Source organism: Penicillium arizonense, assembly GCF_001773325.1.
Source record: "Penicillium arizonense strain CBS 141311 chromosome Unknown PENARI_contig001, whole genome shotgun sequence".
Classification (NCBI taxonomy): Eukaryota; Fungi; Ascomycota; class Eurotiomycetes; order Eurotiales; family Aspergillaceae; genus Penicillium; species Penicillium arizonense.
This window is the reverse complement of record NW_019173278.1, coordinates 667,347-692,303: the sequence shown is the minus strand read 5'-3', so window position 1 is coordinate 692,303 and position 24,957 is coordinate 667,347. Positions and strand designations below refer to the sequence as shown.

Sequence of the window (24,957 nt, the reverse complement as noted above, 5' to 3'; positions counted from 1 at the left end):
CTGAACTCATATGCCGGCAGCCTTCAGGGATTCCGTTTTAGGGCATAGCCAGATGCGCCCGTGTCAGTGGATAGAGTAAGATGAAATCATACATGAATCAGGTGGACAGAGAGAGTCCTGTATACAGAAGGGAACTTGTACAGTATTGTATGTAATGTTGGTGGCGCCCTCTCAAAGTCTAGCAATCGAGGCTCTGCCCAATGGGCGATCGAAGCAGGGATCTCAGCTTGACTGTATCGGCCGCTCTCGGTTGTCGTCAGCGAATCCCAAGCCTGAAGCCCTCCAAGACCTGATGTGCCCCACGCTGCTCGACCCTCCATCAGCTGAGGTGTGTATCCTACTCGACAGGTCCAAAAAACTCCTTAAAGGGTTGCGTATGACCGTGTTTCAGAGTATTCTTTTCCTCTAGAATCATAAGAAATGAAACTTGAATCTAAACGTGGGATCGAATAGATAGGGCTTGGCCTGCATGCAGTAAAATGTTATAATTTTATTTAGGTCTTCAGGATGGGAACCTTAGCGCACAAATATGCACATCGCCCAGCTGAGAAATGGCTTCGATTCCCCGCTAACGCTGTCTAAGGCTCTCGGAGCATTCTCTATTTATTCATTTTTTGCTGATCATCGGGGCTTAGCTTTTGCAGTTTGGGGCATCCTGCAGATGCCTCTGTCCAAATGGATGTGCAACGCGGGTGTATGACTGGAAATACTGTGCGAACTGGAAATGAAACACTATACTCGGTTGGACCTTATTGATTCTTCTGCGGTTTCGAATCATTCTCGCCACTGAAGAGTGAGTTGCAGTTGCGGATCGGGGAGTCCGAGGCCGCTATACATTGACTCCATCGGGCTGCATGTCGACCAGAATATCAATACGGAGTACGAGGACTTTATAGAAAAAATTACTATTATTGTGCATAGAATCCACTTGTGTTTGGTCCCACCCCTCAGATTCTGAACTTCTTCCTTCTTTTCTATATCTCTTGACTTCTACGTCTCCTTTCTTTTTTTTATATTCTAATTTTCTTTCCTTTTTGCGCGTTCGCCCACTTTAATATACCCTGGTTTATGCGATATCTTTAACCTTACAGTCTTACAGTCCAACTCCGACAATATTGCGTGGGCGAATGTCGCCTTTATGATTTATATTCTATCTACATTCTTTTATATCATAACAACGCAGGTCGTATCACCTTCACAGAGTCATAATGCCAACAGTCCTACTCCCGTCGTCCGCCGCCGCCTTTGCGCCGAGATCATCCCCGAATGTGGTGCTGAATAGGAAAGTTGCGCCGTGGTTGACGGCCACCTTGAAGCGAGTCAACCGAGTCAAGCGTCCGCTAAATAATGTCACCCAACACACACGGTGTCTGACGGAGACGCTGTCATCGTCGAATGCGATCTGGACATTGTGTTCCATGACATTTCCCAAAGCCCCCGAGGCAAAGCTTCGCAAGGACGACAACCCACTTATCGAAGGGCTGTTCAACTATCAGATGATCCACATCGAAGCTTACGTCGTCCATGTTGACATGGTCTCCCGTAACGAAGTGGCCTTCAAGTTGACCCCGGAGACGATCGAATCCCTGGTCGATTACTACAACGACATCTTCTCGGTGGATAACGCCTCCCGTCACCAATGGGACTGGTCGGGAAAGCACACCGAGCTGAAGAAGTTGCAGGAGGAATTCGTCCAAGCCGCCAACAAATTCGTCTACCGAACCAACGCCGAGGCCCTCGAAGGACTGGAAGAAGACGGCGCCGGAGAGCTGCTGTGCAGCCGCAGCGCAGAAGTCAAGGCAGCCATCGAAAAGCTCTTCATCTGGCTCGAATCACCTCAACCTCGACAGATGGACATCATGCGCCCTGTGCCCCTTCTCCCCAGCTCCACCGGCACAGAAACCTGGTGGCAGACCCCGATGCCCCAGCCGCCTCTCGAGTCGTGGAAAGTACTGTCGCCCAGCCCAACCCCGGCCACGGCTGATTCTAATCCGAATCTTTGGGCTAGTATCAGTTTCAGTGACGCTCAGCTTCCATCCCCGACCCCGTCTTACTGCCAACCCTACACCACCTCGCCGTACCAGTCCTACGACTGCATGCCGACCACCTCGGCCGGTATCAACGCACTGCCGTTGCCGAGCACGCTCGTGCAACCCTGCAGCACGGCTGTGAACATGGGATTTGGCGGATTTGGCTGGGGAGACTTTACCGCGCTGCCATACGGCATGATCGCCTAGCTCGCATCTACTGAGTAGACTCGGGGCTGGTCGACCCGCCTCTGCAGCCCTCCACGACCCGTGCAACAACGGTTCAAGGAATGTAGATCGTTTCAGAACCAGACGCGCGCGCAACTTCCGGTGTCATCAAGCCTCCTCCTTGGCTATCTCCTCTCTTCACTCTCGTCTCTCCTCTTCTCTCCCGGGAACCCGACTTAAGCAACGACAACTCGCATTCCTCGACGGCGTTCTCTCTTCGATTTGACTCTGTGCATCTGTGATACTCCCTCCTGCAATTTGCATGATAACCAGAATAATCCTTTTCATGCGCTTGTTTTGATATTTTCTGTTCGATTCCAGCGTCAGCGTTTGTGTTTTTTTTTTTACTCTCTTACCTCTGTTTTGCATCAAGAAGCGGCGGGTCGGCTCTTTGTTATGTTTCTTTTCGTTTGTCATTTCCCGCATATATGTCATGAAGACCTGGTTTGCCTCGCGGCATGGGATATGAATTTGGATGTGGAATGTCCACCGTTACGCTTTCAGTTCTGTTGTCGTGGTTCGATGGAAGGATCGTGACTTAACTTTGGTTACATGGCTGACTGGATTCGCCGTTTCCTTTTGTTCTCTCATCCTTCCTTCGAGGTCTGTCCTTCTGGTACTGTGTACCAGACTGGCCAATACTCTCCGAAAGCAGAGTATTGGAGGATATGTCCACGCGACGGTGTGACCCTCCTCGCATCTGCGATGTTTGGTTGGTGTCCGCCTTTTGGTTCATCTATGGTTCTTGGATGTGGCGATCAAGCAATATGAGTGAGAGATGACTGTCTTTAGACCTCGCCAGCCTTGAGTCCATCCGCCTGTGGCGGATGCCGAGCGCAAAGGGCGATGAAACCGGATCCCCCTTGGGTCTGTGACCTGGGGATCCTGGCATCCCGCCCCGAGCAACGAGTCTTGAGGTTGCCATTTCTATCCTCTGCGCTACGGTCTCACTTCCAACATCCATATTTGACGATTGATAGGTTCGTCCCCTATCGTCCAGGCTGGGTTTTAGAAATTCCTGGACATGCTTGGTCAGTCGGTGGGCTCTGTCACTGGATGAGAGAGCCCGTTCTTCGTTCTTTTTGCCGGCACCGAGAATCAGACGCTCGATCTGGCTGATTCACTCCTTTTGGTCTGACAGATCGAGGGGCTGGTCCCTTGCACTGGTTGCTTCTCTTCTTCTGATTTCTTTGTTGATCTGTCAGCAGCTTAGTCCAAATCTTGTATGTACCTTGAGCTTAGTTGTAAAAGTTGCATACACAACCTGTTTTCTCGCTTTGTATGTGTAAATGCCATACCCCGTATATACTCAAATTACGGGCCCACCGGTACTTCCAGCCCTGTTTCATACCGAAGAACTATGGGGCTTGATGATCTACGTTAGGGGCACATTGTAACGTGTCTGCCTACCATGTCAGGTACTATATCAGGAATCACTAACAGTTTTCCATCAGAGTCCAACATTTGAGAATACAATAATCCATTACGTAGATGAGAAAAGAATAGCAGTTCGTCTATCTAAAATTGTTTTAAGAATTATATACTTACCCCACGATCCCGTATGACGTCAATCACGGAGGTGCCAAGAAAAAGAGCACTGCATCATAAGCCGAGTAGATCTTTAACTCCTTATAAGTGACTAGTACCTGCATTCTAGGCTCCGTTAACATTCAATTGTTGTTGTTATTTTGTCCACTTCTTGTGTACCTCTCCTTCACCTCCTGTTGCCGCACGTGCTGCGAGGTCATTGATTCGTGTCAATTGCTTAACAGATCATCATCCTGCGGACGCAAACCAAGCGCATCGCCAATCTGCGTTCTTGAAACCTCAAATCTTCTGGATTATTCGCGCTTGCCGCTTACCCCATCTCCGTCACCTGATCCGAGCGCAATCACACTGCTGACAGTTGGAGGCTTCTGGAAGCAACATCACTACGACCCCTCACCCTCACACACCGACATAGCGATAGAAGCACCAGATACTCTCGACCACTTCTATGGCCACCCTCCACGAGGCATTGGAGTGCCTCAAACCAGCATCATGGGATGACGTCCCCCAGTCCCCCGACGAACTGCGAGACTACATACGTGACCTCTTCAAACACTGCCGACTGATAGCAGAGTCACTCCCAGACCCTCCACTCTCCGAAGCCAAAGATTATCCCCACTTAGAATACGAAGCGACAGGCCCCTCCGCTTCCCGGATCTTCCCCTCGTCTACCCGAGTCGGAGAGACCGACCCCGAAATCACCGACCTACAAAAGCAATGGGGGAAGCCAATAAAGTTAGGCGGACCAAAAGACAACCCGCTAGACGTGACATTGTGGAAGTTATCCGCAAATGACGGCGGCGGCTCATGGTTCGGCCGGCGGAGTGTACACGCGGGGCTACCGTTCGAGCGGTGGCGGGAGAAGCTGTCCAGCGAGTATGACGAGACTCTCAAGGTCAACCGGAAGAAGATTGAGAAAGGACAAACGCCTGACAAGAGTATCCGTGGTATCGGTGCTGAAGAGAAGGTTGAGACCATCGAAGTCAAGAACGAGGATGGTTCCGAGCTGGGCCATTTGATGGTGTATCATGTCTCGGCGCAGTTCCCCAAGCCTACTGCGCCGCGTGACTTCGTGGCTATGATTGTCAATTCCGATTCTGGATTGCAGGTTGGTGGGAGTAAGCAGCCTGGGCGCAGTTGGATCATGATCTCGAAGCCTTGTGACCATCCTGGTGTGCCGCCTAAACAAGGCTATACTCGTGGCATTTATGAGTCTATTGAGCTTATTCGGGAAATTCCGAGGAAGAAGGATAGGAGTGCGAGTAGCTCTTCAAGTCAGAAGAGTAAGAAGAAGAGTGATTCCTCATCTCCTGATTCGCAACGGCCTGAGCGGGACGGTGCGTCTGGGGATCGTGACGACGAGGAAATGAATCCAGTTGAGTGGATTATGGTCACTAGAAGTGACCCTGGCGGCAGCATTCCGCGCTGGATGGTGGACAAAGGGACACCCAAAAGCGTGGGAACCGATGCCGCCAAGTTTATCCACTGGGCTATCCAAGAGGATAAGCCACAGGAGGAGGAGAAGAACTCGAGTTCGGGATCTACAACTGCCTTAGCTGGTACTGAGGCTAAATCCCAAGAGTCTGTCAACGAACTCAGGTCTGATGAGGCGAATGAGTCGGATTCGGACTCGGAGTACGGTTCACTGGATAGTGACGGCGAGCATTCACACCATGGCCTGATCGCCAGTGTAACTGGCTTGCTCAGCACTGGCTACCAGCGATTCGCACCTCAACTCCAAGGCTACATGCACTATCATGAGGCAGCGGGTCAAACCGACGGGACGCAAACTTCCCAGGGTGATACAGATACTGCAGCGCTTTCAAAATCGAACAGCGCCGGGCAGAACAAATCCTTCGATGCCGAGTCCACACAAGATCAAGTCTCATTCTCCTCCGCCCACTCCGACCTAGCAACACCCGTCATTGACGATATCACACACACCAACATGCCCCCGGACGAACTGATGAAAATGACCAAAACAGGCAAACTCACCCACCATGAGAAAGAGCTCGCAAAGCTAGCCCTACGCAAACGCGAAGTCCAAGCCAAACTAGACTCAATCCGCACTGAGCTCGATAAACTCCAACTCCCATCACAGCCTCCCACCGCACCAGGAACACCGCTCAGGGGTATCAACGAGATAGACAGCGATGCCAGCGCAATGCGCAAACGCGCAGCAACAAACCGGTCCTCCACGTCCGCCAGCTCCACCACAAAAAAGAGCCACAAACATAAGCATAGCCAGAGCTCAACCCAAGGAGCGGAAAACAGCAGTGATGGCCAGTCATCGCAGACACAGACGCCCGAACCACCAGCGCATTTCCACAAAGCCGCTTCGGCGCTCTTCAATGAGGAATCGAAGCTGTTGAAAAGCTTGCGCAAGATCGAGGCTAGTCAATTGAAGACCGCTTCGAAGATTGAAGCGAGACAGCGAAAGGATGTGGAGCGGTCTGAGAAATCGAAGTCGAAGTCTGAGGTTGAGATACTTAAGCAGGAGATTTCAGATCTCAAGAAAGAGGAGAAGGCGAAGACTAAAACTGAGGTTGAGGGGCTTAAGCAGGAGATCTCGGATCTTAAGAAGGAGGTCCGGACGCTGCGGAGTGAGCGTCAGAAATGGGTTGATCTTGTTACTTTGTTGCAGGCGGAGAATACTAAGTTGGCTACGAAGGGGGAGAAGGAGTAGGATTGTTTCTTTGTGGTTCTTGTACATACGTGACCAAGTGTTTTTATGATCTTGTTTCTGGGCCTGTTATAGGGGCCTGACCGGCTGGGCCGTGTTTCAATTTGTACTGTAGGCACTTTCTAGCCGTGGCCTATGGCTTCTTAGGTCTACATGATACGTTTATCAATTCTGAGTTTGAGCTTTCCTTAAGACTTCTTTTATGGTGATTACTGTAGGGTTTCCGCTCGCCGCGAGATGGATTGGACTGCAATGCTGCAGCTACCTGCTTGATTCTCCCAATTGGGGTTTGCTAGTCTGAACTATCTTCGAGGGTTGGACACAGGATTTGAAATCGATGTCAGCATAGAAAGCCCTGCTAGACTGTCCAGGGGCCTGCAGTCACGATGGATGGTCGCTTGCAATACTTTTGTGTAGGATGAATCTCGATGGGCCCGACATGTTTTAACCCGACCCGAAAATTAAGCTATTCCAACCAGCTTGTTTCCTTTCTGGCTTAAAACTGAAGAGCCTTTGTTCAGGGCCCTAGTAATCAAGGTTCCGAGCACCTCTCCAAATCTCGGACGAAATGTCACAAAGGTTATTTTACTGGGATCCTTTGCATCTTTACAGATGTTGAAACTGGTATATTCACTTCAATCGGCAGGTATTTCATGATTGGTCGGGATAAGGTTCGAAAGCTCGTATGTCTTGGTAATCTCCAAACTGATGTAACGATGCAACAATCTCACTGCACGATTTGGATTGAGTAGTAGGGTCGTCATGGATATGCCTTCGAAGGCCAAGGACGCGCGCACGAGGTGGGGTATAAAGAGGACAAAAAATCAAAAGAAGCCACGAGTGAGTGGTACTACTCTTGGGTCTGTACAGTAAAATGTCAGTCGTCGATCATCCCGGTAGTCGCGAGCGACACTGCAAGGATATCACATACCTCTGGCGGGTTTCCAGCGCCTCTAACCATCTTCTCCAGCATCATTGCGCGCACTTTCTCCTTTGGCTCGCCCATGCCAACGGCCATGTAGGACAGCAGGGGGGGGTGGCCGACGTAGGAGGCGTAGCTGTCACGAAGGATGTTGGAGGTCCATTCGTACTTGGTGGTATCGGCGTGACCGGTACCGATGTAACGGGCTTGAAGAGCCTCGAGGTTCTGGATGGTGCGGAGCTTGTCGGCCATTGTGAAATGTGGGTGGGTTGATTGTGTTGAAGAGTGTTCGGAAGCTATGAAGAATCAAGGGAAATATGTACGACGCCTCAGGCACTTATGATATCAATCACGTGATGTCAAGAACATTTTGGGGTTTGGTTCTTTCTATCACGAATCTTTCTTTGTTTTATATAGTATCTGGGTTATCAATTAATCCAATGGCTGATCAGGCACGTGGTCCCTCATTGCCATCCCGGATAGCATCGCTGGTTCATGCACATTTTGATGCTCTGCCCACGCGCAGTAAACCAACCATCTTTCCAGATGGATCGAGAGAATGGGTTCCAATGACCGGTATTGTGGTTGTGAAAGGTGTGTTGAAATTACTTGCATATTCACTGAACACAAGTAACTGAACTGTGGATAGGACAGGACACAGCATCAGAAACTCTGACCTGCATAGCTGTCACGTAAGTTTTGAACTCCCCTAAGTGTAACGAAGGCACATATGCAGGCCGCCGATAAAGATGCAGACTGACAGTTATGTAGTACTGGCGCCAAATGTCTTTCAGCGTCTCAAATCCCACGCTGTAAGGGTCTTGTACTACATGATTGCCATGCCGAGATATTAGCCATCCGGGCATTCAATTACTGGCTTCTGACGGAATGCCACGGCCTGCTGTCTCGGGAGAGACAACTATCCAAGGGCCATGGTCATGTCAGTACCGAGAATAAAGAAACCCCAAATTCCCCCTTCATACGAAAGAGGACGTTTGAAGAACATGGGGATGCATCAAGGTCACCCACAGAATGGCCGCCTTTCGAATTTCACTCCGATATAAAAATCTACATGTACTGTACATGTGCTCCATGTGGCGATGCAAGCATGGAGCTTTGCATGGCATCCCAGGAAGACGCAACACCGTGGGAAGTCCTCCGTCAACCAAAACCTGCATTAGGAAGCCAAGAATTAGAGGTTTCGGATGCAGAGAACCTCCTCGATGGTCGCGCTCATTTCTCTCTTCTCGGAGTCGTGCGTCGAAAGCCGGCACGGACGGATGCCGAGTCAACACGAAGCAAGTCCTGCTCTGATAAACTTGCCTTGAGACAAATCTCTTCCTTGCTCTCATGTGAGACCAGTCGATTGGTTGCTCCCACTGATAATGCATACATTGCTGGCCTTGTTCTTCCTGAAGATGAGATTACTCAGGTTGGCTTTGATCGATGCTTCGGTGCAGAGGGTCGGATGCAAGCTCTTGTAGGACGGTCATGGCCTGCTACAATAGAGACAGATAACACGCCAAGGTATCAGTTCCGACCATTTCAAGTTCTTTCGGTGCCTAGTGACGAAGTTGCAGCGCTATGGCATTTCTTCAAGCCAAAACTCATCATACCCCCCACGATTTCATCGGAACAAGAAAACGGCAGCTCAACTTCTGCGGCCAGTCCTAAAAAGTGTAAGCCAGGAAATGTGAGTGCCGTGTGGACCGTGGCGCCTTCACATCAACACCCATGTTCTGCGATCATGGACACAGGGCGCAAGAATCTGCCACATTTAGCTCGTTCCAAAACTGGTTTATATGAAACGATCATCAATGGAGTGAAGCAAGGCAATCGTGCATCTTCTCCCGGAAAACGGGGGGCCTCAGCCTTGTCCAGAGCAAAGCTTTGGGCTCTGTTCCGCGATATCAGTCCTACTGTATCTTTCCATACTGATCGAACTGGCGCTTCGGTGACTGAGCCACGGCTTGATACTGTCCAGCCTGGAGAGGTGCATGGCGGTACCAGTCAGCGAACTGAGTCGGGAATTGCCATTTACCAGGGATTGAAACACCCGATCGACTCGAAGGACCCGTTGCATATCCGTATGCAGGCCATAAAGGATGCTAAACAGGTTCTCAAGGGCTGGATGCCCAATTCTGGGGATGAGAATTGGGGATTGGATGTCCTGGTCGATCAGAAGAAACGGAAGCGTGATATACCCAAAGCTTTGACTTAACAGTCTGCCTGAAGCGTAATCTCAATGCAGGCATTGAGAGCAAAATAGAAGACATGCGTGTATCAAAATGGCTACATAACATCAGTCCGGTTTGATTAATTGAGCACGTCTCATCACAATCGTAACTCCTGATGGCCATGAAGTGGGCATGTATAGTGCAAAATACTCGTTTGCTCAGCGCGCATCGTTTGCAGCGTTTGTCAAACACCTTTGTTCTGAATATAAAAGCTCTTTCCAGACTGAAGAAGCATCTTCCTTCGTCGACTTCCGACATACGGTATCATGGGCTACAAACATCCTAAATCCAAGCCCGAGGTGGCTCCCAAGCCAACAAAATGCGCAGGCTGCGGGAAAGAAGCATCAACTAAATGCTCTGGCTGCGAGAACTCGCCCGAGTACCAGTCTGGCGATTCGCGCGATGTTTTCTACTGCAGCAAAGATTGCCAGAAAAAGCACTGGCCGACTCACAAAGATCGTTGCAAGGCCATGCAACAGCGAAAGAAACTCCTTCGGTGTGCCCAACTCTTGAAGAAAGCCTTCTTGGCTTTCAGGGAGGTTCTTTTCGATCTCCATCTGACAGGCATAACCCTTCGCAAGGGAACCCTCTACCTGAATCAGAACGCATTATTGAGCTTTGATCGTTCCAAGCGCTTTCCTTTCCCAGACGACCTCACTTCCAATGTCGAGCACAAGGAGGCGGCTTTGACCAACAATCAATGCACAACGGCTATGGCGCTGTTGGGCCCGCTGACCAGGAAATTGCTCAAAGGTAAGGACCCCGTCGAAAAGTCCTCAGTATAAGTAGCATGTGGTTAATATTCAACAGAAGTGTGCTCAAAGGTCCAAGTCGCGGATGTCGACATCAAAGACGAACCATTCCAAACCCAGCTCGTTCCAGGAGCAAACATGGGCGGCTGTCCACACACGTTGTTGGTAGTAAGGCTACCCAAGGGGGAAGAGAAATGGGTTATCGACACAACAGGCAGCCAGTTCGGGTTTCGGGAGGTGATGGTGCCATACAAGAAGTACCTCACGGAGAAGGCAAGCCGGCTGGCGACTCCTCTCACGGGTTATGACGCTGGCGTCACGAAAGATCTGGACGAGTTCGTCCTTAATCCCGGATTGACCTATCACCCGCAGCAACGGGTGAACTTGGCGACGGACAGACGGGCTCGTGAGCATTTCGCTCTTTTCATTGATACGTGTGTGGTCGATGACTTTTTGAATGGCTCCGACGATGACATGAAGACGAAGTCGGAGGTCTTCATCCGTGATCTCAAGGTTCATCTCCGCAAGTTTTCAGGATAAGGGATGAAAGAACTGGTGCTGATATGGAGAGGAAGTCAAATGTCTTCATCCTCGACTTTAAGTCTCCTCTTGGCAAGTTGAGGGGATCAAAGAACTGAAAGAACTGAATGCAGAATTGAGTTTAATTTCATCTTATTTCGGATTACTTGACATAGAAATGGTCCCGTAATGTGCCTGGTTTAGACATCAAAGTCTATCAAGTAACAATAGAAGTGGCCTAGGCCAAGGTCGTAAGCTCCGTATAACCAGAGACGTCCAGCATGAAGCTGATGGGCCCGTGGGGAAGGAATGAGGAATTAGGGGGCTATACTTGTACAAAATTAGGAATAAAAATAGGTAGAATCCTGACGATCCCATAAAAGAAACGGTTGAAGACTACCTTAGTAGACTCCAGGGATGATACGGCTGCGAACAATTGAGGTATAGCGCTTCCAGTCAGCACCATACTTCTTCTCGCACTTCTCCTCATCACGCATCTCGCGGTGGATTAACAAGACACCGAAGTACAGCATGTAGAAATAGGTGAAGATCATACCCCAGCCACGAATCTCGGGGGTCTGCACGGCCTGCTTCTGAAGGTCACCACTAGCAGGGTTGATACTCTCAATAAGAACGTAGCCTGCAACGCCAGTGGGCAAGCAGTAAGCCCACGACATGATCCAGTCACCCAGGTAGTTGATGTGACGTGCCAGACCCCACCAGCCAGAAATCATCAACTTGGATCCAGCGGCAGTCTCAATGTACTTGATGTCCTTGACGCGCGGGTCGTTGGGGTTGGTGCGGAAACGGTTCTTCTGGTTGTTGGCACCGCGGAAGATCGAATATCCGAGAGCAGTAACACCCAGAACAACGGCAATACCAGTCAAGCCCAACTCGTACGGGAAGACGGACAGATAGCGAGTTTGGATGCTGTACACGTGGGGAACCCAGACCACGTCACCGAAGGACAACATGAAGCCGAATCCATCCATGATAACGTCCATGGTGGTCATGATAGCCGGCTCCATGTACAGAGCATCCAAGATGTAGAAGGCCTGGAAGATGGTGACCAGGACAATGGAGTCGGTGACGTAGCCGTAGGTTCGGTACTGGTGGGCGACATTGGACAAGTTCAGGATAGTCCATCCAAGCAGACCGGGTCTCATCTCCATAAACACCTTAATATCAATGGTGCGCGATGCCTCGCTGACGAAGGGGATGGGCAGGCTAATGCGAGGGTTGAGCTCGCGGCCAATGAAGAAGTCGTAGAGCGCATTGCCAGTGTGGCCACCAGGTGCCAGCTCTCGCAGGCTGGGGTTGAGCTTGCCAGCCTCTGGAACCGTGAAGCTCTTAAGATAAACAAACATTGCGATCGACGAGGAGATCAACAGGTTGGCGGTGATCACCTGGACATAGTTGTCCCACAGGAATGTCCACACCACAAAGTCGGCTCCATAGAGATAGGTGCCTCCAGCAAGGCCTGAGAGAATAATGATGGCGGATGGGAAGGCTATATCATAACCAGGTTAGCAAAAGTGCTTTGCGTGTGAGGCATTGTATCGCATACCATTGAATTTGTACTTCAGCTTGCCTCCGCAGGCCAGCATAGACCCCTCGGCCTCTTGGCCGGGGAGGAAGACCTGCAAGAACAGGCTGAAGGCATAGTAGCTCAATATCCACAGGGTGACCTCAGTATCATAAAGCGCAGTGATTCCTTCCTCTGGCCAGCCCACTTCACGCTTCAATTGGTCGAGCGACAAGGTCGAGGGGCTAAGGAGGCCCGGTGCGGGACAGCCAGAGACATCGTTGCAGACGAAGGTAAAGAGGTAGATCAGGACAGGAAGACCGAAGACAATGCCAAATGCACCTAGGCTGTTATAATTGTCAGTCAAAGTCACTCAAGTAAAGCTCCAAAAAGCATACGGGCCACCGAATTCATAACCGCGCTTCTCCGGCACTGGTTGCACGGAATTTTTTTTGGAACTCTTGGCAGGCATGTTGAGAGAAAGATAGCGTAGTAAATATGCGCCAATGATGAGCGAGGGAAATAATCCAGAGGGGGGAAGACAGGCAATTAAATATTGCGCTGAGCTCCGCGTATGATGCCGGAACATCCAGAGCCGCAGTTTTCCCTTCTCCGCATGAATGCTACGTAAGCGTCTTGTCTCTTGGCCCCTTCATCACGGAGCAGGCATCAACCATTTCTGCATTGACTGCACCACATTCTCTTCTATTCTCCGCTATTCATTCTCTTGTCTCATATTTGTGCCCTGCGTCCGGCCTAGAACGCCCCTCCTAGCCAGCCATGAAGCTGTCCAGCTCCGCTCATTACGCCCTATTCCTCCTATCCTCGTTCCTCGGTCTATCCAGCGCCGAGTCGTCCCATCTCAATGATGATTCTCCATGTGTCGCCCGCTCCCCGACTACCGGGCTGTACTTTGACCTCAGCGCGATCTCGTTGTCTCCGCCGGAACTGAAGAATGGCAAGAAAGTAGTGAAGGATGCGCGGGATGACAGTTGGCATGCCAAGGGACACGACTACCCAGCCAACTTCACAATCAACTTCTGCGCGCCGGTCATCGAGAACGTGACGGATGTGGTCGGGATAGAGTCGTCGCGGTGGAAGAACGTCAGTGCATATTACAAGCGGGATGATAAAGTATATTCCATAGGGTATGGCAGTTCATTACCCAATCGGTCTAGTCGCTGGATCTATACATGTGTCCCAATATGCTAACAGTTATATATCGCATCCAGAGAACAAGCTTCTGAACCTATCTTCCGTGGCCGCAAACTCGTCCTCAATTACACCAATGGCTCGCCGTGCCCAGAGGAGGGTAGCATGGGCAGTTCCAATATCTCGAAGCGACACAAGTCGACTATCATGTCTTTCCTTTGCGACCGCGATGCACCAGCAACCGTGGCCACTCCTTCCTTTGTCGGCACTCTGGACTCATGCACATACTTCTTTGAAGTCCGCAGCTCGGCTGCATGTGGTGGAATTGCCGTAGATCCTAACGCTGGAGGTCTGGGACCCGGCGGTGTCTTCGGTGTGATGTGAGCAGCCCCATTCACTCAATTCTACACCCGTGGTATACAAGCCATACTGACCTGGTATCTAGCATGTTGATCGCCGTGGCGGTGTATCTGATTGGTGGTTGCGCCTACCAGCGAACAGTCATGCATCAACGTGGCTGGCGCCAATGCCCCAACTTCAGCCTCTGGGCTGGAGTCTTCGATTTTGTCAAAGTAAGTGTCTTGACTGTGATCCCTTGTTGGTCTCGTCGCAGATTCAGATATGGCAATTTGGCGTCACGCAAGTTTCGAGATTCAAATGGGGCAGTACTACCTGTTTCAAGGATAGATTGAACACTCTTAGCTGGTCTGGAGTCCAATCGCTTCGGAAAGACGGTTGGGGTTGGCTTGATGCATTTGTTTCCTTGTTTCTTTACGGTCATAGATCATTCTTTCTGAGTGCTTTTCCTTCCGTTCTTTCTCTCTCATTCTGCTCGCCATATCATTTTTCGCTGCGTTGATCGCAGTTTATACATTCTCGTGTCTTGAAACAATGTCTCATGATGTTTATGCAAGTGAACTGTCCCTCAGTCCGTTTAATGGACCAGTCGTTTCATACCCTGAGCTTTTGATTGAGGGACAGGATCGCATAGACTCGTTTGCGTGTATTTTCATTATACCAACAACATCTTACATTGCACATTTTTGGTGCGACAATTGATTGCGACTACAAGAGGCTGACCAATATCTCTACGAACAGGACATGTTCATCATCCTCTTTTCATCCTTAGGCAGTATCTGCCGCATCAACCGCTCCCGCTCAAGCAGCGGGTATATGCGCGCAGACACCGACGGCGGTCGTGGCGGTGTCATCGGCGCTATCGGGGGACGGGGAGGACGAGGCCAGGGGCGCGACGTGGATGCTGAGAACCGGCTAATAGACCAACTGGATGAGGAGTGGGATGATTAGTTGATGGCTTTTCGTTTATTCGTTTTTGTTCTATCCGGTCTCTTCGTGTACCTTGTATTATGAGCGATTCTTAAGCCCTTTTTGTTGATGCCGCTCTGCGGGCATGTAGTACATATAACCACTTGTTTGTCATAGATGTATTCATGTGAGGTAGCACCCGTTTTGACTCGATTGCTAGCCTGGGTGTTCTTATTCCTATTCCTATTCCTATTCAGCTCCAGAATAGTGTGTTTCGTTGGAGACAAGTCTAGTGCGAGGAGAATATTAACTGATACATTCAATTGAACAATTGAAAAATAGAAAGGGAAAAAAAAAGGAACTGTTGTGCATCATCCGTGAATCGAACACGGGCCTCGTCGATGGCAACGACGAATTCTACCACTAGACCAATGATGCTAGTTGTATGGTTATTCGCGCGCAATAAGAAATGTGTTCCCATGCTCGCTTAGCCCGTTGTGTGGGACCTAGGTTCCACATAGAAAAGTAACCATTTGGATTACAGTTGAGAACAAATATTTTTTTTTTTAATGCATTTTGTTGAGTTCTACGGGTCGTAGGAACATTTTGATTGTATATTAACTTACTGCCGAACTGTAGAAAGTACCACATAGAAGTAATTTAATTTAGCAAATAGTTGAGTTGGTGGAAATAACATTACATAGGTAAAGATATATATTCTATTACGATGTACGCGTGAGGACGACGCCAAAACCAAAACCACCTCTCTGCACATAAATATCTGCAGTACGCACATGATACAAATCGAACTAACATTTTTTTTAACCACTTAAACAATCAACAATGTAGCAGTGATGACTGCAAAAATACAAGAGTGCTTTTATTTCTGGCTACTGTCTAGACCTAAGGGTCGGCCACCAAGTCGTGCTAGGACTTAGCAGTTATGATAGAGTAGACCCTGCAAGTAAGTGTCTGAAGTGAGCTGGTAAGGGGAGTAGAATTCTAATATAACATATACAGAATAATAAGTGACGTTGAATGAAGACTGAACGCTGATTCTTCGAAGGACGAGAACTGCTAACATGGGCAGATGATCTATCTATTAGGATTGTAGTTGAGTATTTTGGTACTGATTGTTGTCATCTTGTTGCCATGTCCATATCAAAGGACTTCATCAATACACATATAGTGACACAACAAATGTTTTTAACACTATTGGGCAGACCATTTTCTAGACCGTTTTCTAGACCACCTATCGCAAACCAAAGAGCAAGTCAATATCATCTTACTTTCTAAACGTTTTTGCTTCAGTGAGTGCTTTTTATAGAAGATAAGATTCAACCTAATCCGCAATAGTTAAGTGTTTTATCAGGAAACCAGTCTAGGGGTGTCAAAACTATTGCTGTGTCACTGTACATGCATTCCGCGGATAGTAAGTGGACACGAGGGCGGAAGTGCGGCTGGAAAGTTTAGGCGAGTGGGAGAAGCATACAGCGGATGGCCGCACGCTAACCAATTATGGCAAGGGCCATTCGATGAAGTAGAAGTATAAGAGCATACTCAATTTGCAAACTATGTGAAATATCAACATATTGAACAGTTTTAAACATTCAGTCAAACAGTAAAATGTCTCCTATCGACCTTCGCAACCCCGGACGCCCGATCCGTGTCGGCGTGATTCTATTCAACACGTATATTTCCCCAATCTATATCAAGCTTATTGGTTCTATCTGACTATCTTAGACTGACTGAGCACCTCGACGTTGCACCTGTGGGATATTTCTCGAGCATTAGTCGCGAATTTCTTAAGACTTTGCCTTTTCCCGATGAGCTGAAAAAGGGCGCTCCGGATTTCACCTTTCACTGGGTGAATGAGGACGGCAAAACGCCTGGTAAGCTGACCGGAAATATGGAGACTGTTCCTACGGTGCGTTACCACACATACCCCATCCAGTTGATCAGAATATTTAAAAGGAAATCAACTAAAGCATGGCTTAAAGGACTCCTTCGCCAGCTGCCCGCCCCTCGACATCGCGATTGTTGGAGCGATGTCATTCAACTACCAAGCCACCGAGGCTGAGATAGCGTTTTTGCGAAAGACTCACGATGACTGTACCGCACTCCTGCTTGTATGTGCTGGATTTCAACCCGCTCTTGTCGCTGGGTTGTTGGAGGGGAAAACTGCCACGGCGCCGCGTCCGTTTTTGGCCACGATGAAGCAGTCGGCCCCTGGAGTCAACTGGATACAGAAGCGCTATGTGCGTGATGGCAAGATCTGGACAACAGGATCACTTTTGAATGGGTTTGATATGGTTGCGGCGTTTGGAAGGGAGAGCTGGGGTGGCGAGGGGACTGTTGTCGATGTCCTGACACAGGAGGGGGGTTGGCCAGACAGAGACGTGGATTATAAGGATATCCAGATGTGGGATTTCTGAATTTCTCTCTGCTCTAAATATCAGTTACATTGTTGTACTTTGTTTTGGCAGATGTGATATTGGTTGGTATTTAGAAATAGGGCTATTCCTAGTTCGGCCTAACTCCTCTTAGTTCATTCGGCCCGTTCGGCTTTCTCTCTTCTTTTCCTTATAATTTACCATGCATCCCTGAAACTCATATCCTAAGGGAATTAAGTTTCATCTCACAGAAGACACACAATGGAAAGAAATAATGACATAGAGGCCGTTTGTCCGCGCCCTCGAAACATAAGGGCATGTAATAAGTGCCGCGCACGCAAGATCAGATGCTTGCCAGGAAAGAAACCCTCGGAAGCTAATACATGTCAAAGGTATGAGATACTCACAAAAGCTTTCGCAGTCAGAAAAGTAGGATCCTTTATGCTAAAGTCAATTCAGATGCGCAAAATTTGGCTACACATGCTCGTATGAACGCCCCACCGGCAAAAAGACACAATCTACCAAAGAGCAATCCACGAACGGGGATCAACTACGCAGTGATGATATTATCTCTTCCCTGTTTGGAAATGAACCAAAGCAGACGGATGAGACAAGTCAGATATTTGACCTGCACCGCCGGGTATTCCAGGATCAACTGAACGAGAGTTGTTCATCGGAAGCTCCAGCAGAGGACTTGAAGCAACTTGGCCGATCTGCAACACCTGACACTCATCATACATTCCCAGATGGAAATATTACCATGGGCTTAGCAGAAAAGCTGATATCGCAATTCCGACATCGAAGAGCATACTTCCCCTTCATAGGAGTCCCTGAAGATGTCTCAGTAAACTTGCTAGCAAAAGAACGGCCTTTTCTGTTACTGGCAATATTAGCTGTTACCTCTTCAAGAATGCCGCGACTACAGCAAAGAGCAGATGGACGTTTTCGCCGCGTACTGAGCGAAAGGATCATTTTTCATGGTGAGAAAAGTTTGGATTATGCCCAGGGTTTATTGGTCTATATTGCATGGTAAAAGGCACCTCTTCTAGGAGCGCTATATCCGCTTGATTGCACGGTCCTGACCCGTCGTTTAGGTACCCAATGCACCAACGACCACTACGAAATCAGCTGTTCCAGTTCATGCAGATAGCGATGACCATGGTATCAGATCTGAGGTTAGCGCAACTGGTTCATGATAAAGAGGCGCTGAATGCATCAATTGCTTGCTATAACCTATCATGCTTGTAAGGTCTATGTCTCTTTCATTCTCGACCACGTTGAAATCCACCATAACAAGGAAAATCTGACTTTGTCTAGGCTCACTTTTATACGCCAACGACCAGATAATGGTCCTACAGCGGGCTGTTTTGATTTGACTGCTCATATAATGTCAGGGTCAGATGAAGATATCGGCATACAACTTACGAGGCTTCAGATGCTTCATGAGGAAGTCTCCAGCTATGAACCTGACATGAACCACCAAGACATTGCTTCTCAGTGTAGTCTAGAGACCCACGAGGCAGTCAGAGCATTTTATAAAAAGATAGATGCTCTTAATTCGGTGCTGCCATCCACTATCCAGGATAACAGTAAGTTGGAAAAATGTTGAGAATCGTTAAAGCAATCTGCTAACTCATTTACGTAAAAGTCCCATTTCGTCTCTCAAGACTCTGCTTGAAAGTCAGAATAGCATTTCTGCCCCTCAAACCACTCCAATCCGACCGAGCTCAGCGACATAATACACAGCTCCCAGATCCAGAGATTCAATCTCTCGCAACCACCTGCTTCTCCGAAGTTCAACAATTCCTAGAAGCGTTACTCTCGATACCATTGGACCAATACATTTATTTCTCGACGAGAGAGTGGTGCCAGGTAATCATGACAATTAGCACTGCCTCCAAATTATGCTTCTCTCACCTGGCCTATGCAGATGTGATTGAAACCCGAGCTTTCCAAATCCAGACACGAGCGAAAATGCTGATATACCTTGAGAGTCTTGCACACCGCATGGGAAATCTTTCAGTAACACCTATTCCATCAACCAAATACCCGGACTTTTTCTGCTTGTTCAAATCAGTTCTGGAGATCATCACGCCAACATATGCACCGCCACCAAGCAGTTACCAACCCGCCGATATTGGAACTGGTACCTGTGCTGTGACGCATCAGGATCAAACGGAACCTTACCACCAAGAGATCGATGCCCAGGGAACAGGTCCTAGTGCCAGCCGCTGCCCGATACTGAATGGTACTATTAAGGACACTGACTTCTGGCGAGCTCTTGAACAAAGCACCCCTATCTCTGACGAGAGCTTGGAAGACGGCCTTGCGGACTTACAAGGAAATGATATTGGTCGGATAAGAATGGATCCTTCGGACTGGTCAACCATTTTCTCGGATTGGGTGGTTGACCTCAACAACATGCCTGAATGATCGTCGAAGCGCGAGACAACCAGCATGATGAAAGGTCTTCGACTGGAAAAATTTACTATCTTATAACAGATCTTCACTACAGCCAGCCTACCATAATGAACGTTGTAGTCCTGAAAAACATTCCATCCAACATCGAAAGGGAATATACATGTCTGATGTAAGGATAACTTATGTACACAAAGCAACTTAACCGTGGAAAGTCCTGAAACAATACAAGTAGTGATAAGAGAAGAGCAAATCGTAAGGGGGAAAAAAAACCAAAATAAACCAAAAATAAAACACCAGTCCTGCAAGTCCGACTCCAAACATACTTGGAATCATTATAAGATCCAAAAACGACATAGCGGTCATTGAAAAGCAGTAACAGTAACCAATACCTGACCCGGTCACTGCCGCTGACCTTGGTTTACATCTGCCCTTGACAAACCAAGGTCATATGCGCTCATGGGTAACCCCCCTCCTCCGGAAAATCCAGGTACTTCTGGTACACCGGGCAGGCCAGAGGGTTGGGCATCATTTCCACAGCCGTTATTTGGAGGACCCGGCGCCGGGCCTGGAGGCGGAGCAGGTGGGTTTGCAACACCAACAGGATCAAGATTGAAGGGTAAGAACCAAGCACTGGGTTGGTAGAATTCGCCCGTTCCAGCGGGGGCGCCTGGGTCTAGTTGGCCAGTGAAAAGGGATTGGTCTGGGTTCTGCGGTTCGACACCGTTGACTGGTGGGACGGGAGAGTTGTTTTGGACGAAGGAGTTGGGGTCGAAGTCGGAGAAAGAGCCGTAGACAAATTGCCGATCCAGTTGAGGGAGTTGGTCCTGAGGGATGCTGAAATCGAATGGTGGTTGGCCGAATGACATGTGTCGTGGTTGGGAGAACATGGAGGGTTGTGGGAACGCGCTGCCTGGGACGCCTGGCGTGTTTCCCATTGTTACTTCCATCATGGATTGTGGGGAGGTCTGTTCCATGCCTGCAACACTATCTGATAGTTTGCTGTTTTTGCGAGAGCGCGACTTGCGAGGGAGGGTTGGTTGTTGTGGTGTGGGTGACAGGCTTGCGAAGAAATCTTCCACGCTTTGGAGATCGGGCTTTTGGCCCATCACTGCATCCTCGCCTCTTTCTCTGTGCCGTGTATCAGGATCCTCCCAGTGTATTCTTGATACACCGTGTGGATACTTGTCGAACCAGTCACCGTATTGGAACATTGGTGCTAGTGATGTGCCGTTTTGAGTTGCAACTGAGCCCTGGATAGCTGCATCGGCAAACTGACGATATCGATCTTTGGCACTTTCAACCATGTAGTGGAACATGCCCCAGTACTTTTTCATCTTATTAAGGTAGCGGTATGTATGTCGGAGGTTTTCTTTTGACCGCGCCTCCAGCTGGACGTTCTTCGAGAAAATGCCCCAGATATGAACCGTACTGGCCGAATAGGCGCAGTATCCAGCAAAAGGAACGGTGAGAGGGTAGGCCGAAGCTCGGTCGAAAAGGACCGAAATGTGATGCGCCGCCTCTACCGCAGCACGACCTGCATTGCTGAGGAAGGGTTTAGGCATATCCCGTGGTGGCCGCCCTCCCGGTGACAAGGGGATTGCGAACTGGTTGAGGAATAGCATGTTTTGATGTATGATGATATGGAGGAAGAGAAACTGGTTTGCAACCTTCTCCGCCGCATGGATCTGAAGATTCTCGTAGGTGAAAGTCAAAGGAGCCGGGAGGGAGGCGGAGAATTCTTCAATCTGTCGCTTGAGTCGCATGTACCCTGATTCTGGATGCCAAAGTGGATGTGGGTCCTTTCTCTTACCGCCTAGATTCAGGTAGTCAACAAGCCGACCCCAAATGACGATGGAGCGGATGATGTATGCCGAGACACCCATGTTTTCTCTGGCGTTTGACAACTGGCCTGTATCTTCTGGCGTTGGATTGAGAATATCACCATCGAGATCTTCCGTTGGACCGGGGATTTCCATCTGAAAATGGGTTTCTTTGATAGGCAGCTGGATTTGTAGGAACTTTTCGTTTCCAATTGGCGGACGTTGACTGCCAGAGGAGTTATACCGATCCATCAAGTAGCATGCCCACATAGTCCGACGTCTGATCTCTTGATCGGTGAAGCTCAACTGCGAAGAGTTGCTGGGGCCTTTGTTAATCATTGGTTCCTGCTCAAGTTCTTGATGCAGCTGCAAGGCATATGCCATCCTCAGCGCCTGACCTCCAAATGACCAACTTCGTCCACCATGACAAGTTCCGAATTCATGGAGACCAAGAAGGAGGAAAACGGTAAGGATTGTGATATTAGGTTCGTCATGTCTGCTCAGAGCAATGGCGGCGGCAGGATTAGCCCAGTTCTCCCCGCGCAAAAATTGCGGTTCCGAATTGAGCTGAGGATGTGTTGAGAATCGCGCAGATACAGCGCATACGGCAAGAATTAACACCGGGGGAACAGTGCCAGCCTTGAGCCGTCGCATAAAACTGGGCTTGTGTAACAGAAGGTATGATTGCCCGTAGACACAATCGAAGAACACCTCTGCAAGATGCTCCTGGATCTCCAAGGAAGGCAAGAACTCAGCTCCCTCGGTCAAAAGGCCACTCCCGTCGCTGGACTTGATCTCGCGATTCATCGGGAAGCTCTCATGCGGCGGGCGGCGGTCCCCACGGGTCCATTTATCCATCTCCGCCTCAAACGCCTCATCTGCGCTTCTTTTCTTTTGGGCCTTGGTCGGCAGATTCGAAGCAGAAGGCTTGACAACAGACCGACCGATGGAGGTCATGTCCCTCGTCTCTTCCTTCGGTATCGTTTTGATCACGCGATCTTCCATCCTCTTCAACCGCTTATCCAGCATAGCCATATAATCGGTGCGCGGCGCAGCCTTCCGCGTAGTAACTTTATAGACACAAGGAATCCTCGAGCGAGTACAGTGCTTGCAAGCGGGCTTTTCGCCCGAACAGCGGATTTTCTTGCGGCGACATGCGATACAGGCCAGCGGCAGTCGCTTCCTCTCTTTTCCAGCCTTGGTCTTCATTTCGCTCCAAGCGGGCTTGTCGCCGTCGTTGAAACTCCCCGGGTTCGACGGTCCGTCACCGCCGTCGTCTCGTTGGTTGTCTAGCGCGGGGTCGGCGGTTTGTGTGCTACCGGGGTCGCGGGAACTTGCATGGCTCTGCGTGTCGAAGTCTTCGAGAGCTGCTGCTGCCTCCTCCTGGCCTAAGCTGAAGCTTGCGCCAGAGGGGTTCAATGGTGATTCGTCACCGGGTGGGATCATGACGGGTGCAAATACCCCAGGACCCAGGCCCGAAGCATCCTTCGGTACGGTCGGGGAAGTTTCGAAAGGTGATCCGCGGAGGGTTCCACGAGATGTTGAAAGGGAAGTATGGCGGAAGGAGTCGGAGAGTCAGAGAGTCGGAGAGTCGGGGTTGAGAAAATGAGAAGGAAGTTAATATGGGGAAAGGTTCACCGGCTTGGCAAGATCGTCCACTGGTAGTGCTCTTATTACGGAGACTCCCTCCTTTGAGGACGTCGCAAAGAATACTATTATCTTATAGCTCTGCGTTTTAGAAAGGAAAAGGAATTACCGACGCAATCGACTTTCAAGGTTACATGTGGAATCTGGGGGATTTGCACCAATCAGTTTGTCGTGAGCTCCGTTGCTACGTACGGTAGTATACCCCGGCATTATCACTTCGATCTGCACTACAAGTCAGGGGCTTATTCTGGAGTTCTCAGACTCTTTGTAGCATGCAAGCTCGGATCTGAAAGCACAAACACATCTACATCTACGTAGGGCAACCGCATATTATCATCTAGACCGGAAGCTTGACAAAAGCTTATGGAGCTATAGGGGTTCCAGAAGAGAGTCATCAATTGCATTGCATTACAGACACCATATCATATATCAACCCTTCTAAATATAATGGGTCCATGAGACGCCCTTCATTCAATCTCTTCTCAATTGTACTCGGATCACTCACATCTCATCTCCTCGTATTAAGATCAGTCCCTCCCATCTGCGCGGCCAAATCTAGGTAGATTTGGGGCGTCCGACCTTCTGGCGCGGAGTCGCGAGCTCAAGAGCATTCAGGATCTCAGCGCCGAGGGTGTAGATGTTGTAGCTGGGGAAGACAATCCACGCGCCACTAAAAGAACCAGGTTAGTCGTCTTCATTCCAGAAAGTGGCGGGTAGCAGGTAGACCTACTTAGGAATGATCCAATAGAGTAAGAGATCGAGCGGCGCATTGTGGCCAATGTTGTCGAAGCCCGAGAAGAACTCATTGAGCCCTATTAGTTCAAGGCAGTTAGCATCCCAACCTATAAAAAAAATGTATCCAATCGCAAGGACGTACAATAGAGAATGGTCTTGCTCAAAGTCATGACAGACATGGAGTAAGCGACCATGAGCGCGATGGCCCCAATCCGTCCAGCTACAACCTTTTCCCCCTTCAAAAACCACAACAGACCCTTCTTGACCCTCTGTCCACGGCTAGCGACAACAGTTGCGCCATAGCTGTAAACAACCCAGAGATAGAAGACGTAACCGGTGGTCTCGATGAGATTCAGAACCGTCTGCGCAGCAGTAAATCCATTGCGCGCATTGAAGGCAGGCCAGCCATAGATATAGTCGATCTTGCCGTAGAGCGCGTAAGGCGCCCAGATGGGGGAATGGAATCGCCCGCCGGGCATGCTATGCGGTCGCAACAATACATAGCCCGCGTCCCATGCGACCAGGGGCACGGAGACGACGAGCCAGATTGTCAGCGCAGCTGAGGGGGTATGGACCCATTTGCGCGAGTTGGGGTTCGTTGTCGCCGGCGATTTGGCGAGCTCATTTGCGGCGCGCTCAGGCGATGGGAATTCGCGAGGGTGGTGTCGCGTGGAGACCATTTTTGTCGCACTGTAGTTGCGGGTGTCAAATAGCAGATGCGAAGTTAAAGCTATTTACGGGAAGTAGAAAACGCGTTAGAGTGAAGAATGCTGGGGGGCATACCTGGGGGCATACCTGGGTTCCCGAGGTTGTGACGGCCAGTGACGTATCATCGAATGCTGACCCGCATTGGGCAATCGCCTCTTGCCGCATTCGAATCCGGTCTACTGACTTATAGTCTCTATAGTGGGTATAGTGCACATAGTGCGTATAGTCTATGCTTGTTATAGTCGGATCCAATAGGCTTGTTCGCCTCATTCTCAAGTGATGGTCACGTCCATGAGTTTCCCGGCGACTCACGTCGGTAGTTGTCTATAGAACAACCCTTTCTTCTTTCTTTCTCTCAGCCCACTTATATGTCC

The 24,957-nt window shown here is 49.4% G+C and overlaps 11 protein-coding genes across 11 annotated transcripts; 7 read left to right on the top strand and 4 right to left on the bottom strand.

Annotated features, from left to right (window-relative positions):
* Positions 1-1,208: 1,208 nt before the first annotated feature.
* On the top strand, positions 1,209-2,237 carry PENARI_c001G06347 (uncharacterized protein; the record flags this gene model as incomplete). Its single annotated transcript, XM_022626634.1, has 1 exon — positions 1,209-2,237. One exon carries the CDS (start codon positions 1,209-1,211, stop codon positions 2,235-2,237), a length of 1,029 nt encoding a protein of 342 aa, XP_022493728.1.
* A 2,014-nt stretch (positions 2,238-4,251) lies between these two features.
* Positions 4,252-6,489, top strand: PENARI_c001G04012 (uncharacterized protein; the record flags this gene model as incomplete). The annotated part of the gene is made up of 1 exon (XM_022626443.1): positions 4,252-6,489. One exon carries the CDS (start codon positions 4,252-4,254, stop codon positions 6,487-6,489), a length of 2,238 nt encoding a protein of 745 aa, XP_022493189.1.
* An 847-nt stretch (positions 6,490-7,336) lies between these two features.
* Positions 7,337-7,660, bottom strand: PENARI_c001G03983 (splicing factor 3B subunit 5 family protein; the record flags this gene model as incomplete). Its single annotated transcript, XM_022626441.1, has 2 exons — positions 7,337-7,348; positions 7,418-7,660. The coding sequence occupies 2 exons, from the start codon at positions 7,658-7,660 to the stop codon at positions 7,337-7,339; spliced, it is 255 nt and encodes an 84-aa protein (XP_022493228.1).
* Positions 7,661-7,977: 317 nt separating this feature from the next.
* PENARI_c001G10454 (tRNA-specific adenosine deaminase) lies at positions 7,978-9,629 on the top strand (the record flags this gene model as incomplete). The annotated part of the gene is made up of 3 exons (XM_022626946.1): positions 7,978-8,002; positions 8,058-8,100; positions 8,180-9,629. The coding sequence occupies 3 exons, from the start codon at positions 7,978-7,980 to the stop codon at positions 9,627-9,629; spliced, it is 1,518 nt and encodes a 505-aa protein (XP_022493529.1).
* A 282-nt stretch (positions 9,630-9,911) lies between these two features.
* On the top strand, positions 9,912-10,937 carry PENARI_c001G03530 (zinc finger MYND domain-containing protein; the record flags this gene model as incomplete). Its single annotated transcript, XM_022626396.1, has 2 exons — positions 9,912-10,398; positions 10,456-10,937. The coding sequence occupies 2 exons, from the start codon at positions 9,912-9,914 to the stop codon at positions 10,935-10,937; spliced, it is 969 nt and encodes a 322-aa protein (XP_022493559.1).
* Positions 10,938-11,317: 380 nt separating this feature from the next.
* Positions 11,318-12,913, bottom strand: erg24B (uncharacterized protein; the record flags this gene model as incomplete). Its single annotated transcript, XM_022626954.1, has 3 exons — positions 11,318-12,426; positions 12,484-12,788; positions 12,840-12,913. The coding sequence occupies 3 exons, from the start codon at positions 12,911-12,913 to the stop codon at positions 11,318-11,320; spliced, it is 1,488 nt and encodes a 495-aa protein (XP_022493459.1).
* Positions 12,914-13,221: 308 nt separating this feature from the next.
* PENARI_c001G02812 (uncharacterized protein) lies at positions 13,222-14,901 on the top strand (the record flags this gene model as incomplete). Its single annotated transcript, XM_022626338.1, has 4 exons — positions 13,222-13,589; positions 13,674-13,973; positions 14,039-14,165; positions 14,692-14,901. The coding sequence occupies 4 exons, from the start codon at positions 13,222-13,224 to the stop codon at positions 14,899-14,901; spliced, it is 1,005 nt and encodes a 334-aa protein (XP_022493102.1).
* Positions 14,902-16,485: 1,584 nt separating this feature from the next.
* On the top strand, positions 16,486-17,294 carry PENARI_c001G08460 (uncharacterized protein; the record flags this gene model as incomplete). The annotated part of the gene is made up of 3 exons (XM_022626799.1): positions 16,486-16,550; positions 16,603-16,786; positions 16,860-17,294. The coding sequence occupies 3 exons, from the start codon at positions 16,486-16,488 to the stop codon at positions 17,292-17,294; spliced, it is 684 nt and encodes a 227-aa protein (XP_022493830.1).
* A 1,345-nt stretch (positions 17,295-18,639) lies between these two features.
* On the top strand, positions 18,640-19,685 carry PENARI_c001G08447 (uncharacterized protein; the record flags this gene model as incomplete). Its single annotated transcript, XM_022626798.1, has 2 exons — positions 18,640-18,841; positions 18,901-19,685. 2 exons carry the CDS (start codon positions 18,640-18,642, stop codon positions 19,683-19,685), a joined length of 987 nt encoding a protein of 328 aa, XP_022493871.1.
* Positions 19,686-20,071: 386 nt separating this feature from the next.
* Positions 20,072-22,939, bottom strand: PENARI_c001G03567 (putative C6 transcription factor; the record flags this gene model as incomplete). Its single annotated transcript, XM_022626399.1, has 1 exon — positions 20,072-22,939. One exon carries the CDS (start codon positions 22,937-22,939, stop codon positions 20,072-20,074), a length of 2,868 nt encoding a protein of 955 aa, XP_022493148.1.
* Positions 22,940-23,695: 756 nt separating this feature from the next.
* Positions 23,696-24,555, bottom strand: PENARI_c001G08376 (uncharacterized protein; the record flags this gene model as incomplete). The annotated part of the gene is made up of 3 exons (XM_022626792.1): positions 23,696-23,810; positions 23,871-23,952; positions 24,018-24,555. The coding sequence occupies 3 exons, from the start codon at positions 24,553-24,555 to the stop codon at positions 23,696-23,698; spliced, it is 735 nt and encodes a 244-aa protein (XP_022493081.1).
* Between the last annotated feature and the right edge of the window lie 402 nt (positions 24,556-24,957).